General features: G+C 51.5%; 1 protein-coding gene across 1 annotated transcript; it reads left to right on the top strand.

Annotated features, from left to right (window-relative positions):
* Positions 1–653: 653 nt before the first annotated feature.
* TGME49_233000 (KOW motif domain-containing protein) lies at positions 654–14,504 on the top strand (the record flags this gene model as incomplete). The annotated part of the gene is made up of 17 exons (XM_018780346.1): positions 654–791; positions 1,683–1,727; positions 2,657–2,872; positions 3,471–3,720; positions 4,484–4,557; positions 5,218–5,457; positions 6,007–6,177; positions 6,866–7,016; positions 7,722–7,862; positions 8,329–8,528; positions 8,874–9,017; positions 9,420–10,240; positions 10,692–10,774; positions 11,123–11,525; positions 11,927–12,059; positions 12,839–12,970; positions 14,337–14,504. The coding sequence occupies 17 exons, from the start codon at positions 654–656 to the stop codon at positions 14,502–14,504; spliced, it is 3,510 nt and encodes a 1,169-aa protein (XP_018636796.1).
* Between the last annotated feature and the right edge of the window lie 1,191 nt (positions 14,505–15,695).

The raw sequence follows: 15,695 nt of genomic DNA, 5'->3' as shown, positions 1-15,695 counted from the left end.
GAGTGCCCAGATACTGAATATCGTTCCAGCTGTTTCCAGCTCAGGCTCCGCCAGATGATCTATTGACAAGAAAAGTATCCTATATTCCAGCTGCGAGGCCAGCATGTGACGCGCACGCAACGTCGACAGTGAATTCCTCACAAGTTCTCGATTCTAGAAGAATTCACTGGGGTTCCCGGAGCAGATACGCTAGAAGACGCATCTCTGGCGTTATGTTTCGCGACGGACGGCAACAGTCCGAAAGATACGAGGAAAACGTAACGCGTGTCTGCGGTCACGAGTGCCGGTTTGTGGTCCGACAGACCGCGTCAAGGGCGAATGAAAAACTCGAACTACGCAGTCGCCCGTTGGTAGACCTTCTGCACTGCACAGAAACCTCTATATCTGCATGATTTCTGTTTCTTGTGTTTGCAGAAAAGATCCGTGCATTTATCCATGGATGTCGAGAGAAACAGCAGGGGAAGTGCGATCGCTGACTGAGAAGCCGAGAGAGGAATGAGAGGGAAAGGCGTCATGACAAACAAACTGTCGGGAAGAGTGGAAAAGAATCGATTGGCGAAGGCACACCCGTCTCTATGTTTGCGGGTTTTAGAGCATCTTTTCCGGGGATTCTTTCGCGGCAATGCTGGCCTCCCCCCCGTCGGTTAGCCTGCATGCAAGCCCCCTCGTTTTTCTTTTGCCACGCTTTTTCCGGTTTCTTCGGGGCGACGCTTTTGCCTTTGCTGGCGCCTCCTGAGATTCGCTTTCTCGTCTCCCGCATTCCTACACTCTGGATTTCCGGCACTGTTGCGGTGAGAGGCCAGCCGAGCTGAAACTCTCGCCTCGTCTTTCTTCGTCCGGTTCCTTCCCTGCATTCGACTGTTACACGGAGCCAGGGCACAGACTCAGGTTTCCTCGCTCTTTGTGTCGCAAGATACTTTTTCCTCCGAAAGGTTCTCCCGTTTTTCATTTTGTCGCGGACGCGTGAAAAACCGGGAAGCTGCGCTGACGGAGTTTTTCGGCTACGCGTTGCTCTTCCGAGCAAGAGACTTTTTCTTACCGCGCTGGAGATGCCGACTTTTTGAGCTCGCCTCAAGCCACGCGTATCTAAATTTCCCTCTCTCTTCAAAGCGTCGGTTGCCTGCTCACCTCTTCCGTCCTCTGTCTGTCGCCTGCAACTCTCGCCTTCCGAGCGTGCGCCCTGCCAGCATTTGTTCCAGACAACCTCGGCGCTCATCTCTATCTACCAAACTCGGTTGTATTACCCTTCTCTTGTTGCTTCTCCGAGAAGCGGTTCTTTTCTCTTTCCTCGTCTCTTGTCTGCCGCTTTCTCCACCCGGTGTGACCTTCAAAGGACAGTCTCTCTCACTCTCTCTGTCTCGACTCTCAGTCTGTCGCGAAAGATACAGTCTCAGTCGTCGCCGGGCCTCTTCTTCGCTGTCATCTCTGCTGTAGCGTTCCTCATCCAGACAAGGGAACCTTCAGCTCTGTCAGTAAACACGGCCTCTTCATTCCTTTTCCTCCGACAGGGTGTCCTATCTCGAATTTTTTCTCAGAGGTTCCACTTCTCTCTGCGTATACCAAGTCTCCCTGCATTCTGCCAGGGCCTTCTGAAGAACGCGTTCGGTCACGCCACTCTTCTCTCTTGGATTTCGTCTTCGCCTTGGTTTTCCTCTCGTCTTCTTGTGTTTGCTTCTCGCCAGAACGCAGCGATGAGTGACACAGAAGACCGACAGGCCTCTCGCGAGGTGAGTGCCGAGACGCGGGCGGTACAGACAGCGCACCGAACGGGATGGGGGAGAGGCGAAGGAAAGAAGTCACACTGCTACACCAGCGTCTTCCGCTCGAAAAGGTTTGTTCATGGCCTCGTTTGACGAGACTGAAGAGATGCGAAAAGCGTACTTTCGAACGAAGGGAGAGTACGCAGTGCGCCGTAGAGGACGAGAGCTCTTTGCGCGACATTTCTCTTTCCTCCGTATACGAGAGGAGGAAAGGCACCGCCTTGAAGGGGGGCCTGTGTCCGATACACCGGTCTGAGAGGAGATACACGCCTGTGGGGTCGAGAGATGAAAGAAACCAAGAGAAAGGCGCTGCATGGAAGCTCACAGTGGGCTCTTGGCAAACGGCACATGGAATGAACAGATTTCTTCTTTTCCTTCTTTGTCCGAAACGTTTTATTCAAGACATGAATAGGCTCGCGTGTCTCTCTGTACATCTGGGTGAAGAGGGCGTTGCTCCCATGCTTCGATACGCTTGAATCGATGCATTTCTTCTTCTTATATATACATATACATATATATACATATATGTATATATATATATATGGATGCATATATATGTATCTACCTATATATATATATATATATATATATTTATGTATCACCGTATATCCCTTGTGAATCTGCAGCAGTCGGTTTCTAAGTAGACTGGGCGTTCTACAGTGAGACCACGCACTGCCCAACTCTGCTCGCGTAAAGAGGGCGCGTTTGTCTCTCTGAAAGAGTCGCAGAATCTGTGCAAGGTGTGTCGAGAGTCTTTTCGAGGGAGCACACTGAGAAACGAAACTGGATATCCATTGTTCTGCATGCACTGTGGGAGGGTCGTTTCGAGGGGCAACTCAACTTCGCTTGAGCGTGATTCAGAACGTCTTTCGTTTCCGTTTTTGGTGCGCCTGTAGGCATCGGAGGCGGAGGACGCGGAAGAGAATGAAGAAGCGTTCTCTGGTTCGGACTCTTCTTCGTCTGAAGAAGACGAAGGCGAACGCAGGCGTTCGAAGAAAAGCAAGAAGAGCAGCAAACGAAGAAGCTCGACGGAGAGGAGAAGTCGAAGCCGAGATGGAGGTCGCCGGAAGAAACGCAGAGCAGTCAATGCTTTCCTCGATGTCGAGGCGCAGGTATGCCTCGCTGTGGGGAAACATGTTCGGAGGAGGTTGCAGTCTCGCAGGTGCTGGCGCATTTTTCCGTGACTGTTCCATTTGTTGCGAGAGGCCTTCGACTCCCTCATCATGCCTGATTCGTACCCTCTCTGCGTCCAGACGGTCCGTTCTACGGATCTGTCCTCTCTGCACTACGCATTTCTCCTCCGAATATAGCGTCCGACGAAGAGGCAAACATGTCTTCCATATGTTCTCTGATCCTCCCTTCTCCTCAGCCTCCGAACTCGCACTTCGCTCCGGTGTCCTGTGTGTCTTCTCCCTCTTTCTGTAGCGTGCTCTGTCTGGCTGTTCTTCGTGTGTCTGTCTTTTTTGTACCTCGTCGTCTCGCTCCTTCTCTGCGTCTTTCTCTGTCTCTCGCCCTGTGTCTCCTTCTCTCTGTGTCGTCTCCCTTGCTCCCTTCTTCTCTTTGCTCGAGTCCCGCTGGAGTCGGAGACACGGCTGCTGCCTACGCGCTGCCTGCGCGCTGCCTGCGCGCGGAGGTGGGTGCTCCGTGAGATACATTTCGGCGGCGCGGCGGTCAGATCTGCTCGCTGTTTCGGCGACGCCTTGCGCACAGGAAGGAGACGACGAGGAAGAAGAAGACAACGACGATTTGTTTGACTACAGCGAGGAAGCCGCGCAAGCCGCTCGGCTGGCTGCGCAGGCCACTGAGCGTCGTGTGGGCAGCCGCGAGGACCGCGCTCAGCAGAGAAGGGGGGGCGCCAGCCATTTGGAGAGCGCGATCGACTCTCTCACTCGGCGCTATCAAGACCAGACTTTCGAGGAAGGCGAAGAAGAAGACGACCTCGATGCAGATGGCTTTGCGCGTGAGCGACACACAGCGGACTGACATTTTCGGTGCCGACGACGGTGGCACAATCTTGGCGGCAGCTGAAACAGTTCCTTAAACGCAGAAGCCGCGTGTGAAAGCGTCCTGGGCATGCCCTGCTCTCCGCTTCCGGAAATTCACTCACATTCTACTCAAGGGTCGTTGTGCTCCTATGTATATAGGGTGGACGTTGATCTGCAGGAACTGTGGATGCGACCAAGAGCCCAACGCTTCTCCGTAGTCTATACGCTCATATATGTATATATATATATATATATGTGTGTGTGTATATAGGTATAAATATATAGGTAACCACACACATATATATACATATATATGGGTATACATATGTGTATGTGTATGTGTATATATGCATATATGTCTATTGGTTGATTCGAAGCTAGATGTGGATCAACTGTAGATAGGATGAGGCGACAAACGGGGACAATGCTTGTGTTAGGTTGTGATCGGCGTTCAGGAGATGTGAGCTTGGTGTTGGCCAGGATTTCCTTTGTGAAATCTTTGAAGTGTCTTCGTCTCTGCAAAGAATTCGCCTTTTGGAGAAGAGAGACGCACCGTTGCATGTACACACACAGATACACATTTTCGTAGAAAAAAGGGTGAGGTAGACAAGCAGTTGGACTCGGATGGTCGTGGGTGAGTAAGTGGTGAAAGCGGCACAGAGGGTCTTTCTGGCTACATGCGTTTTTGTTTCCTCTTTTGCTGCTTCCTCCCCTCCCCCCCTCCCCACCCATTTGCAGTCGAAGATCCGAACGAGAACAACCTTCTTCCGGATATCACGGATCCAAAGTTGTGGATGGTGAAGCTGAACAAAGTACGTTCTCCTGGCTGTTTTCTTCCATTCGCTTCCGTTTGCGTCTCACGCTTCTCCCCATCGACTCGGTCTTCCTGTTCCGTCTTGTTCGATCTCTTTCTTCTCGTTTACTCTCTGTTTTTCCAGTTTCTCCGCGCCTCAGCTGCCTGCATGGCACCTGAGAGATGTGCATGCGTTGAGAGCCTTTCTGCTGGGGCGCCGTCCCCGCGGACCTGCGAGGGGGAAGCGAGAGAAGTCGAGCAGACGCCGTCTGCGTCAGCTTCGCCAGAGAAGACTCCTGTCCGTTTCTCTCTTCTGTGAAGCGCCGCAGACAGACATCTGAGTCTTCCAGCCTACTCTGTTCAGCTTCTGGTGTCTCGGCGCTGTGCCGGAAACGCGGGCAACTCGCCCCGCCTCTGTTCCCCACAGTTCGAGCCTCTTCAACTTCATGCCTTTTTCAGCTGAGTTTCGCGGCAAGTGCAGTTCTCTTTCTTTTTCTCTCTCCAGCCTGTCTTTTTCTTCGAGCGTTCTCAACGGATGGGAGAACGCAAGCCTGTGACGCGTCGCCTTCCCAGGTGTCTGTGCCGGAACAGGCTGGATGCCAGTGTCTGTTTCTCTCTCTCTGTTACCGTATCTCTGCATGCGCTCTGTGTCTCCGTTTGCATGCACCTTTTTCTGCAGACTGGAGTGGAGCGGGAAGTCTGCATTTCGATTTTGAACAAGAGTTTTCAGATGCAAGAGAAGGGGAAGGATTGCGAGATTTATTCGTGCTACGCTTCGGACGACTTGAAAGGCTACGTCTACGTCGAGGCTTTCAGCCAGTACGCAATCAAAGAGGCACTTCAAGGTTTGCGACTCATTCGCACGTACGGAGAAATCAAGATGGTTCCCCTCGAAGAAATGACGGCTGTATTCAACTCCGTAAGTCACGAACAGAGACGTCGCGTGACTTCCTCCACGCGGTCTCTCCTTTCTGCAGAGTACGAACGTCTGTATCCCTGTTCCAGAGTCCATGCATGGACCGACGGAGGTATCGATCTTTCGCAGGTGAAGAGGTCTACACTGAGACGCTCGCGCAGGTCTCCTCGACAGGCGTAGGTGGATAATCTTAGTGGTGTAGAGACACCTGGACACAGCTGTGTGCTCGAAAACCTCGTAGCTGTATCGCGGTCCTATGCATGTATGCAGCTGTTTACGTGTATCGACACATCTAAATATATACATATACATATATATATATATACATATATTTATATATTTATATATATATACATACATATATATACAGGTATTTATATATTTATATATATATATATATTTATGTGGGCATCTGAACAGCTGTGTGGGTCTGTCGGCGACTGCATCTCACGTTTCTGCACGCGCGCATTTCGATGCGACTCTTTCTCTGTGGCTCGGTTTCAGCTCTTTGCGCCTGTCTCTCTTTTGGATTTTCTTGTTCCTCCCATGCAGGTCCGCTCGCGGGCGCCGTATATTCCGCAGCGCAACGACTTTGTGCGTGTCAAGCGGGGCCTGTACGCAAACGACATTGCCCAGATTCATCAAGTCGAGGAACAAGGCATGGTCGTGACTGTGCGCCTCATTCCGCGCCTCGACTTAAATGCGCTCCTGGACAGAGAAAAAGTAGGAACAGAAAGCTTTCCATCCATCTGAGACACGCAAACAGAAATTCGTCCAGGTCTCCCCTCACATTACTCGATTTATACGTCCTTCTGGAGGGACACAGTTCTTCGGATGAGAAGTCTCTCCCTCACGCATCTGTTTGTGTGGGTGTAGAAACGAGTGCGAATACATAACTGAATATATATATATATATATATATATGTATATATATATATATATGTATATATTTGTATATGTATATGTAAATGTAATATGCATATATAGGTATATATGTATGCATGTGTATGACATGTGCGTATGCTCGTGTGTGCATGAACAGCGAGAGGCGCGCGTGGAGGACGCGAGTACGGAACTTTGAGTGGAGCAGCGATTTCGACCAAGGATCAGAAACGCGCATGCAGAATGCCGGGTGTGGGGCGGACAGTGTTTCTCAGTTGAAGTGGAACTTTGTTTTCCTTTATCAATCGATGCCAAGCTTTTCTTTTATCAAACGATGCCAAGCTCTGCAGTAGATGGGCGACTTCGAGAGTGTCAAAGCGTATTCGACGCTACCATTTCCGGTTTTTTCCCGTGGCTTGCAACTCCGTCTCCTCAGTCGTATTCAGTGGCTTCTCACTTCCGTTTTTCGATAGGCGTTGCTTCGTCTTCTCACTCCTTCGTTTTCATTTTTCTTGCATGCTTCCTTCAGAGAGGAGACTTCAGTCGCAAGAGCGACATGGCGACGCTGAAGCAAATGGGAGGCGTCCGAGCTCAGAAGCGATTTTTCGATCGAGATGAAGTCGACGCGCGAGGCGGTCAAGTCGAACAGGGCATCCTCCCTGGAACTGTTCGTTTTGCAGGTGCAGACAATATATACATATATATATATATATATGCATTTTTTATATATATTTATATATTTATATATATGTATATGTTGGTAAAGTGTATACATATATGTCTATGTCTGTATATCCGTATATAGGTAGATGGATGGGTATGTGCCTAGTCTTATAAGTGGATATATGCTTGTATGTCTGTGTTGTTGTATATATGTATTTGCATGTATATCTGCATTTATACACATGCATATGCATGTATGCATATATGTCTACATGCGTGTGCATTTGTAATTTTCTGGTTCTTTGTGTGGTTTTGGTGCTTCTTGCATATTTGTATGTCGACCTGGAGACGCATGTATGTGAAGCGCTGTGCACATGCGTACGCAGGCAGAACTCTGCATGTGGAGACCCTGGCACGCCCTTAAATTCCAACAGAAAAGAATGTCACCGTTTGCCTTGGTCGTTTATATATATATGTATATATAGCCTTTTCATTTGTCGTTTCTGTGGCGTTTCTTTTCTCCTAATTGTTCTTTGGTCTGTCCGTTCTCGTTTCTCCTGCTTGGTCACTCGTCTTTCCTTCTCTCACCGATGTCGGCCGTCTTCTTCTTCTCCGTCGTTTTTTGCCTCTTCGTTCGTCTTCTCCTCTCTCGATCCCCGCTTCGTTTGCTTCCGCGTTTCCACTTGACTTCTCACTTGGTCCGCTTTTCTATGTGCATGCAGGCATGACGTTTGAAGAGAGCGGCTACTTGCTCCGGCGCATGGCGGTTCGTCACCTTCTTGTGGGCTCGGCAGCGGCGCCTTCTCTCGCAGAAGTCACCGAGTTCGTTCAACAAGGCAAAGACGAAGATGATTTACACGAAAGTAAGAGGAAGTCATCTTGTCTCTTCTCGCGGCTCGAGTGGATCTGGACTCTCTGGACATTCATCTGTGATAGAAGTCGACACAGGTTCGAACCTCTACCTATCTTTATATATATATATATATATATATATATTATATGTGTATATGTGTATATGTGTGTGTGCATGTTTATGTCTGATGCATGTGTAGACATTCGTAAGTCAGGCTGTGGTTGGGGACGGCATCTGCAGATGTACGCAGCGCTCGTATCCTGCGGGTGCATGTCGTAGCCAGGAAATACATCATGCGCTCTTGAATTCTTCCTTCTATTTGAAGACACCATTGTATTTTGATCTGCATAACTACATACATACATACATACACATATTTAAATGCGCGTGACTCCAACTGCATAGATGAGTTTATTTCCGTGGACATACGCGCATGGATACACGATCTGTTGCTGTCCGCCGTGCTTTCGTTTTAGTTCGACGCCCTTTGTCGTCTTTCCTGAAGAGACAGAGAAGCGCGTATCGCCTAGGGGAGCGCGTACGCGTCATTGGCGGCGAACTTCAAGGCATGCGTGGTAAGATCGGCGAACGGAGACAAGAACCGGAAGACGACGACGAGGAAGAGTCAGTGGAAGTCATTTTTGACGACAGAAAACTCGGACCTGTCATGCTCAAGGTACGAACGAATCTCTCAATTTCCACCCCATATATCCATATCTACAGTCATTTAGACCAATGCTCTCAATACTTATAAATATATATATGTATATATATGTATATATTTAAATTTGTGTGTGTGTCTGTTTGTGCATGCACATTTATCTGCCCTTTGGGATTGAGTGCAGCAGAGTTGTGTGTGTGTGGATATGGCAATGTCTGCGGTTCGCTGAGTTCTGGGGACCGGCGGACAGTCGGTGTTTCGGATTTTCCTCCTTTTCTCTCCATTTCTTGTTTTCCACTTGTTCATAACTCTTGCCTTCTCGTTTATTTCTTGGGCAGTCCTTTCTTTGTCGGTCTTCAGGCAAGTCACGTAGTGAAGGATCTTCAGCTGGGAGAGAACGTTCGTGCTGTGGGCGGAGTGAACGCAGGACACAGTGGCCTGATCACTTCCATCGACCTCGCGAAGCAGACAGCGACGGTCTTCTCGCCGGCTGCGGGCCTCGAAGTAAGAAAAAGCGCATGCAGCGGCTCAGAAACCTGAGAAGGAGCCCTGAGACAACTGCCCGAGTTGTTGAGTCCAGATGCGCGTAATGAACAGAGCAGATCTGAAACCGTGTAGACAGACATCGCGAGAAGGCGGCATGGAAGTCGAAGTTGAGAAGTGGACTCTGCTGGGCATCGACGAGGGGGGAGGCCGCGATGTCACCAGACGGGCATGTGTACTACCTAGAGGCGTTTTTCAAGCTTTGCGACTGTCTCGACACAACGTCGTTTGGACGACTGAGGATGACTCAGTGCATGCATTTGTAGCTCGCGTCGCCTTCGTTTGCGGCCACCGGCGCTCCGTTGCCTCTGCTGTCTCACGTTGTGTCGCGGCCTCTCGTCATCTGTCTCCTTTTTCGCGCAGTTCACCTGTGGCTTGGAGTCTCTGACTGTGGCCCCCGACGCTGGTTTGGGGGAAGAAGGCCTTTCGTCAGTTCGCGGCTTCCACCTGGGCGACTTCGTGGAGTTAACAAGCGGCGAGAAGGGCGTCCTGGTCTTCATCGACAAGAACGAGTCGTCGATTCGCATCCTGCTGCCCTCGAACTCTGCGCTGTGCGCAACGGCCGCTCAACTCGCGTCCAAGCGGAGCACAGATCTCCTGACGACTCTCGATGAGTCGCGGGTGACAGTGGAGAAGGGAGCAACCGTGGTGATCACCAAGACTCAGGAGGCCGCGCCTTCGCTGGCTGCAGGCGCCGCGGGATCCTTCGTCGGCTCGACTCTGGGGAACCTGCTGGGCATCCCGACGACCGCGGCTGCAGGCCTTGGAGCGCAAGGCCCGCAAGGCCCGGGGGGCGCGGGGACGGGTGGTTTGGGCCTGAAAGGCGCGCATGCGAAGGTGCTGCACGTTTGTCGAGATCGGCTGTTTTTGAAGGTCATGGGCAGAAGCGAGAACGGCGGCATCATCGCCGTGGATGCGAAACATGTTCGCGTCTCTGGCCACGACTTCAGGAGCCCAGGCTTCCCTCAAGACGCCTTCACCCGGAACGCGCACTCCCAGCTAGCTAGAGCCCAACGCGGTCGCGGCGCCCTGCGCGGCGGCCTCGGCAGCTGGGGCCCTGCGACTCGCGGCGGACGAGGTGGCATGCACAGAAATCCGTACCTTGGAAAACTGGTGAAAATCATGCGAGGCAGATACCGAGGCCTCATGGCGACAGTTCGACGCGTCGAACAAAGCGAGTTGCAGTAAGGAAACGCAAGTGGAGAAAGCACTCAGGAGGAACGAACGCGCTCGCGAGGAAGCGACTCTGAAAAACGGAGCAAAGCAAACATGCACCTGTTGACTGGGTCCATCGCGCGCATGCAGAGCCTGAGAGACACGTATGAGACTTCTTTTTGGAATGAAGAGACGCAGAGAGTGTGCGTGAGTTGCGTTGAAGGGGCACAAGAACAAAGATAAACGAGTCAACGGTTCCACCCAGGTCCTTCCAGGCAAAAACGTTGGCCGCAGATCGGACTCACGCCCCCTTCTTCTTTAAGAATCTCCGGATGTCGGTTGGAGTGAGAAACACCGGTGCACAGAGAAAGCAGGCATGCTGACCTGGAGCGCGTACAAAGAGACGAGGTCCACAAGCTCTTTTGTTTTAGGGAGGCTCCTGTGGATGTGACATGGCGGATTTGTCGATTTTATCTGCAGCGTGCTCCTTCAAATGAAAGAGAAGGAACTGAAAATTCCAAAGTCCGACGCGCAGCTGATTGAATCTAGCAGAGAATACCAAAGTGAGCATCGAGAAAGCCATCCCGACTTGCTGTGTGCGTGCATTTTTTCCTCTTCGCCTTTGTCATGTCTTTCTTGCATCTGTGTCTCTTTCGTGATTCCTCGTCTCTGACTCTCTCTGCCCGTTTTTCTTCGTCTGTTTTCCTTTGTCTCGCCCATTTTTCTGGCTTCATTTCTCTTGCTCCCTAAAAGCCGCATGTTGTTCGTCCGTTTCCTTGTGGAAGTCTGAGAGAACGCGTTCGCGAAGTTGTGTGCACAGTGATGTTCCCTCACGGTTTTTAAATTTTTCCGCGTTTTCTGCATTTTTGCTCACTATTTTTCATTTTTTATCATTTTCGGCATGCTCTCAGGCTTCGTAGGTGGGATGGCGGCCCCGCCTCCGTCGTCTCTGGGCAGCGGCATGGACAGTCTGAGTACACCTCTGGCAGGCGTTTCTGCGGGAGCGCAGGGGGGCGTGAGCGCCTCGACTTCTCTCGAATCTGCGCGAGGCGCGTCCTCGTATTTGCTCGGTCCGAGCGGCGCGTCGCTCTCTTCCTCTGCCCACGGCCGAACGCTGACGCCTGTCTCCTCGTCCGCGGCCTTCATGCCGCCGTCTCTCGCCTCCGGTGACTTGAAGGGGGACAGGACTGCCTGCTTCTTCGACGCCCGCGCGCAGGGCGAAAGCGTGCGACGCGGGAGCGTAGCCAGCTCGATGAAGATCGACGATCTCGACTTCGATGGCCATCTCTTAACGCCCAGAGAAGATGACGCCGCGTACGTCAGATCGCGACGCAGAGACACACAGGAGACGGAAGACACGACGCTCGAAGAGAAGAAGCGAAAGGGGATAGAGAGAAGAGGCAACGGAGGAGGAGAGATTTGGTGGAGGACGGGGAAGCAGAGAGAGACGCATGCAGAGGAAGCTTCCGAAACAGATCTAAAGAGACAGAGGTGAACTGCAGGGGAGCAGACGAAAGGCAGACGAAAGGCAGAAGAAAAGGCAGATGGAAAGGCAAGACGAAGGATGAAGATGTCGAGTGCGCAACGATGTGTACGGAGGCTTAAACCGTGCAGCGAAATCCACCGAAATTCGCGAGATGGAAACCGGGAAGGTCGCTATTCGTGGATGGCTTTTTTTCGTCATTTTCTTTGTGTGTTGCCCTCGGCTCGTGCAGGTCAAATTCGTCCATGTCGATGAGTGTAGCAAACGCGTCGACCGTGGGCGGGTGCGCCCAGACGCCTGACTGGTGCTGCCCCGGCGTTGAGGTCTGCGTCATCGCGGGCACTGGCGGCTACCGAGGGAAGATCGTGAGTTTCGAAGCGAGCTGGAAATCCCCAACGGAAAAAGGAGTTCTCGAAAACCGTGAAAGACTCTGCATGCCTGTTCAGGTTTTTCTCCCCACACACACGCGCCGGCGTCGCTTTCGACTGTGCACTTTGGTCGATCCACGCGTCGTCGCCAACAGACGCGCATGCATTCATTTGTGAGGGTGGAGATGCTCATCTGTATACAAGTGCATGTCCACGCAGATATTTGCATGCATGCGAAAAAGTGAGACTGCCGTGTGCTGGGCATTTCGTTGCGGAGATTCTCTGGTCGGAGATCTCGGCTGCCCTTCGGACGTGATCAACTGGGAATGCAAAAAAGCGAAAAACGACGAGCGACATCACGCGACGAACTAAACAAATTGGGTCCCTGCGACTCCGTGCATGCTCGAAGAAACAAAAACTCGAGATGCAGAACGCGGTCAAGAAGGGTGTGCGAACGGTGCTCTGGAGATACGTCGGGGAAGAGGCTCGCGCATGCAAATGCACCTAAGCACACACATAGGTCGCATATGGACAAATATATATATATATATATATATGTATATATATGTATACTATCCATCATACACATATATAATACAATATATATATATATATATATAGTGTATACGTATATATATATATATATATATAAATAGCATATCTGTACATATAGGGCGATAGACAGATCTGTGTGGGCAGATTTCGAAAGTATAACGATTTCTTGTACGCCTATTTGTGTACTTGCATGTGTGTGTGTGTGTGTGTGGGGTTTTCAGGGCGCGATTGGTCAGATTCTTCCGCAGGATGACCATTTGCTGTGTCATGTGTACATCGGCGAAGAGGATTTGATTGCCATCGCCGCGGAGAGTCTGACGCCAGTGATTCCGGAGCAGCCTGACCCAAACAAGGTAAAGCGGAAGGCGAGGAAAGTGGACGAAAAGAGTCGACGCGAAGAGCAGTGAAACGCGCGACAGGTTTCCAGAGCTGTGCAACTCAGATCGAATGGAGAGAGACGCTTCAGGCGTTTCCTGAACACTGACTTGGCCTATAGGGAAATCCTGTTTGTAGACGAGAAAAAACGAGCTTCTGGGTGACGCGGTAGACGCATCCATCACGCGGCACTCGTTCGGCTACGCACAGTGAGAAAGCGAGGCAAGACATGGTCTGCGCAGGCGTTTCTCTACGTCTCTCTTGTGTGAGAAACGTGCGTCTCGGCGAAGAGTCAAAAAACGCACCACCAGTGCGAGAGAAAGAGACGTCGAGACGGGGAAACGGTTCCGGAAGAAACGGACCGAGACGCAAGCGCTCGAGATGCGAGGGACAGCTGTTCCGTCCGAGAGTCCTCGCTGGATCAGGCCACAGAGATTTCTTCTGTCGTCGTCGCAGTTTCCCTGTTACGTATTCTAAAAACGGAAGCGTCCTGTGTTTCTGTGAGCGACTTTCTGGGGAGTTCAGGGGGTTCTCGCGGTGGAGTCCTGTTTAGATCTTGAACGGAGATCGTTCTTGCCCAGATCCGAACTCGACGGTTGGCAGCGCGAAGTTCAAATGCCAAGTCTTGTCCAAGGGGCATCGGTCCAGCTCCACCTTGTTATCATGCGACAAAGATGCTCAGAGGGTCATCGGGAACGCGTGATCGCTTCGGAAACTCAACGCGGAGCGGACTGTGTCGGAGTGAGGGGAGTGCTCGAGGGATACGTTGATTGTGGAGTCTGTGCTGAAAGGTCGTTTCGCGGGCAAGCCGATTTCCGGTACGCCCTCTCGACGCAGAGTGTACCTTTGCTGTATGTCAACTGGCAAACATGTCGCGCTTCCCGTCTCTCGCGTTCCTCGGTCCCCAGTCTGCCGCGTTTCGTCCGGTTTGCTGCGTTTTTCCGAGGTCTCGCGAGAGGTGCAGAACGCTTTCTCTGTGGAGCGCATGCAGCTGGTCGCGCGTGCTCTCGACTCTGTGGTCTTTTGTCTCGAGGTTCTCCAAATGTTTGGAGCTGGAACTCTCGAAGAAACGAGGAATCTGTGCATCTGAGGGACCGCGCGGCATTTTGTCGCGAAAGAGACGCACATTTTCCGGCGAAGCGGCGGCTGGCTTTCCGAGTCTGCGTCTTTCTGGAAAAGCGATCTTTTTGCGCGTTTGAGTTTCTGAGTGCATGTTCGAGTTCCGGAGGGCCGCCTGGACAGCTGGTCCCGCGCTTCGACCGGAACAAATGTTGGATGTCCGCGCCTCTGTTTTCTCACGGTCTTGCGGTGTCGCCTTTTTCTTGTGGCTGCGCCTCTCTGCAGAGAGTGATGATTCTCGACCGCGACTGCTCGGAGTTCGGAAAAACGGGCATCTGGGTGCAGGCGATCAGTCCTACTTGTGCGGTGATTCGGACGCAGAACGCGGGAGAAGTCATGTGCAATCCGCGCCTTCTCGTCAACTTTAATCCGCCACCGGAAGAGGATGAGTGAAGAACCAGCGTCTGCAGAAGCTGCGCGACGAAGCCGCAGAGAACAGACGAGAACCGAACAGAGGCGAGGAGAAGCGAAGCGACAGGCACAGAGCGAACGAGCGAGGGAACAGGAGGTGGAAGACGCGAGGGGAAGGGAGGAAGAAGAAGAAAGGACGAGATGCCGAGAGAACCAGTGAGAGAAGAAGAGAGACGAGAGAAAGAGAGAGAGAGAACGGAGGGAACGAGAAAGGGATAGGAACAGAAGAAAGAGACGCCGAGAGATCCTGTTGCCGGTGATTAGCCTTTCGGCCTTTTAACGCCCTTCTGTGCGGCAAAAACGGGGACCGGAAGAGGGCGTCTTTTCCAGAGGGAGCGAGAAACAAAGTCTTTTTTCTGAATCTTGACACGGCGTACCGGCGACCTACTCACGCATGTGCTCGCATGCGCGGCTTTATCGAGATACCTGCACAAGAATTTTCTGTCGCAGTCCGTGAGGTGATCGATGAGTCCGCCTCTCTCCGTTTCGTCGCTTCTTCTCTGGAGCCGCCCATTTCAATAGGGTCTCGTTCGCCTTTGTCTCCCGCGTAATTTCATTCTTTCTGATGGACCTCTATTGTCGAACGCGGAAGAAGAAGCTCGTTCCGCCTCTCTTTTTCTTCTCTTTTGTCCACCCCCTTCTCACCGCTCTTGTCTCGTGTGAAACGGTAGATCTAGACGCGTCCTGCTCTCTGCCTCTTTCAGAGACTGTTCAGACTTGTCTTGACTTCGAATCGCCATACACGGCGAATGCGTCTTCGCAATCAGCTCAGGTGTCTGCTCGCTTCGACGTCCGCTTTCGACGTTTGCGGTTCTCAAGAGGCAAACGCAAGCGTTATCTCTCGGGAACGCATCCTCAATGGCACGACCAGGCGTCGCTGCTCACTGCGCTGAAACGTCTTCGTTCGTCGCATGCTTTGAGAAATTGCAAGGCAAATTCATCGAAAAGTCTATTGTTTGAGTCCAACGTTGACACAGGATATCTACACCGAGAGCTGCTCTATCGTCGAACGATGCACGCACAAGTCTAAAGCATATACCCAGAACAGAAAGTCTTTGTTGTGTCTGTTCAGGAACTTCTCCAAAGCATAGAAACGTATGGATATATATATATATATATATATATATATATATCTATTTGTATATCAAGGCAGATCGTTACACATTTCTATGA

This window comes from Toxoplasma gondii, chromosome VIII (assembly GCF_000006565.2).
Source record: "Toxoplasma gondii ME49 chromosome VIII, whole genome shotgun sequence".
Classification (NCBI taxonomy): domain Eukaryota; phylum Apicomplexa; class Conoidasida; order Eucoccidiorida; family Sarcocystidae; genus Toxoplasma; species Toxoplasma gondii.
This window is presented reverse-complemented; position numbering and strand designations above follow the sequence as displayed.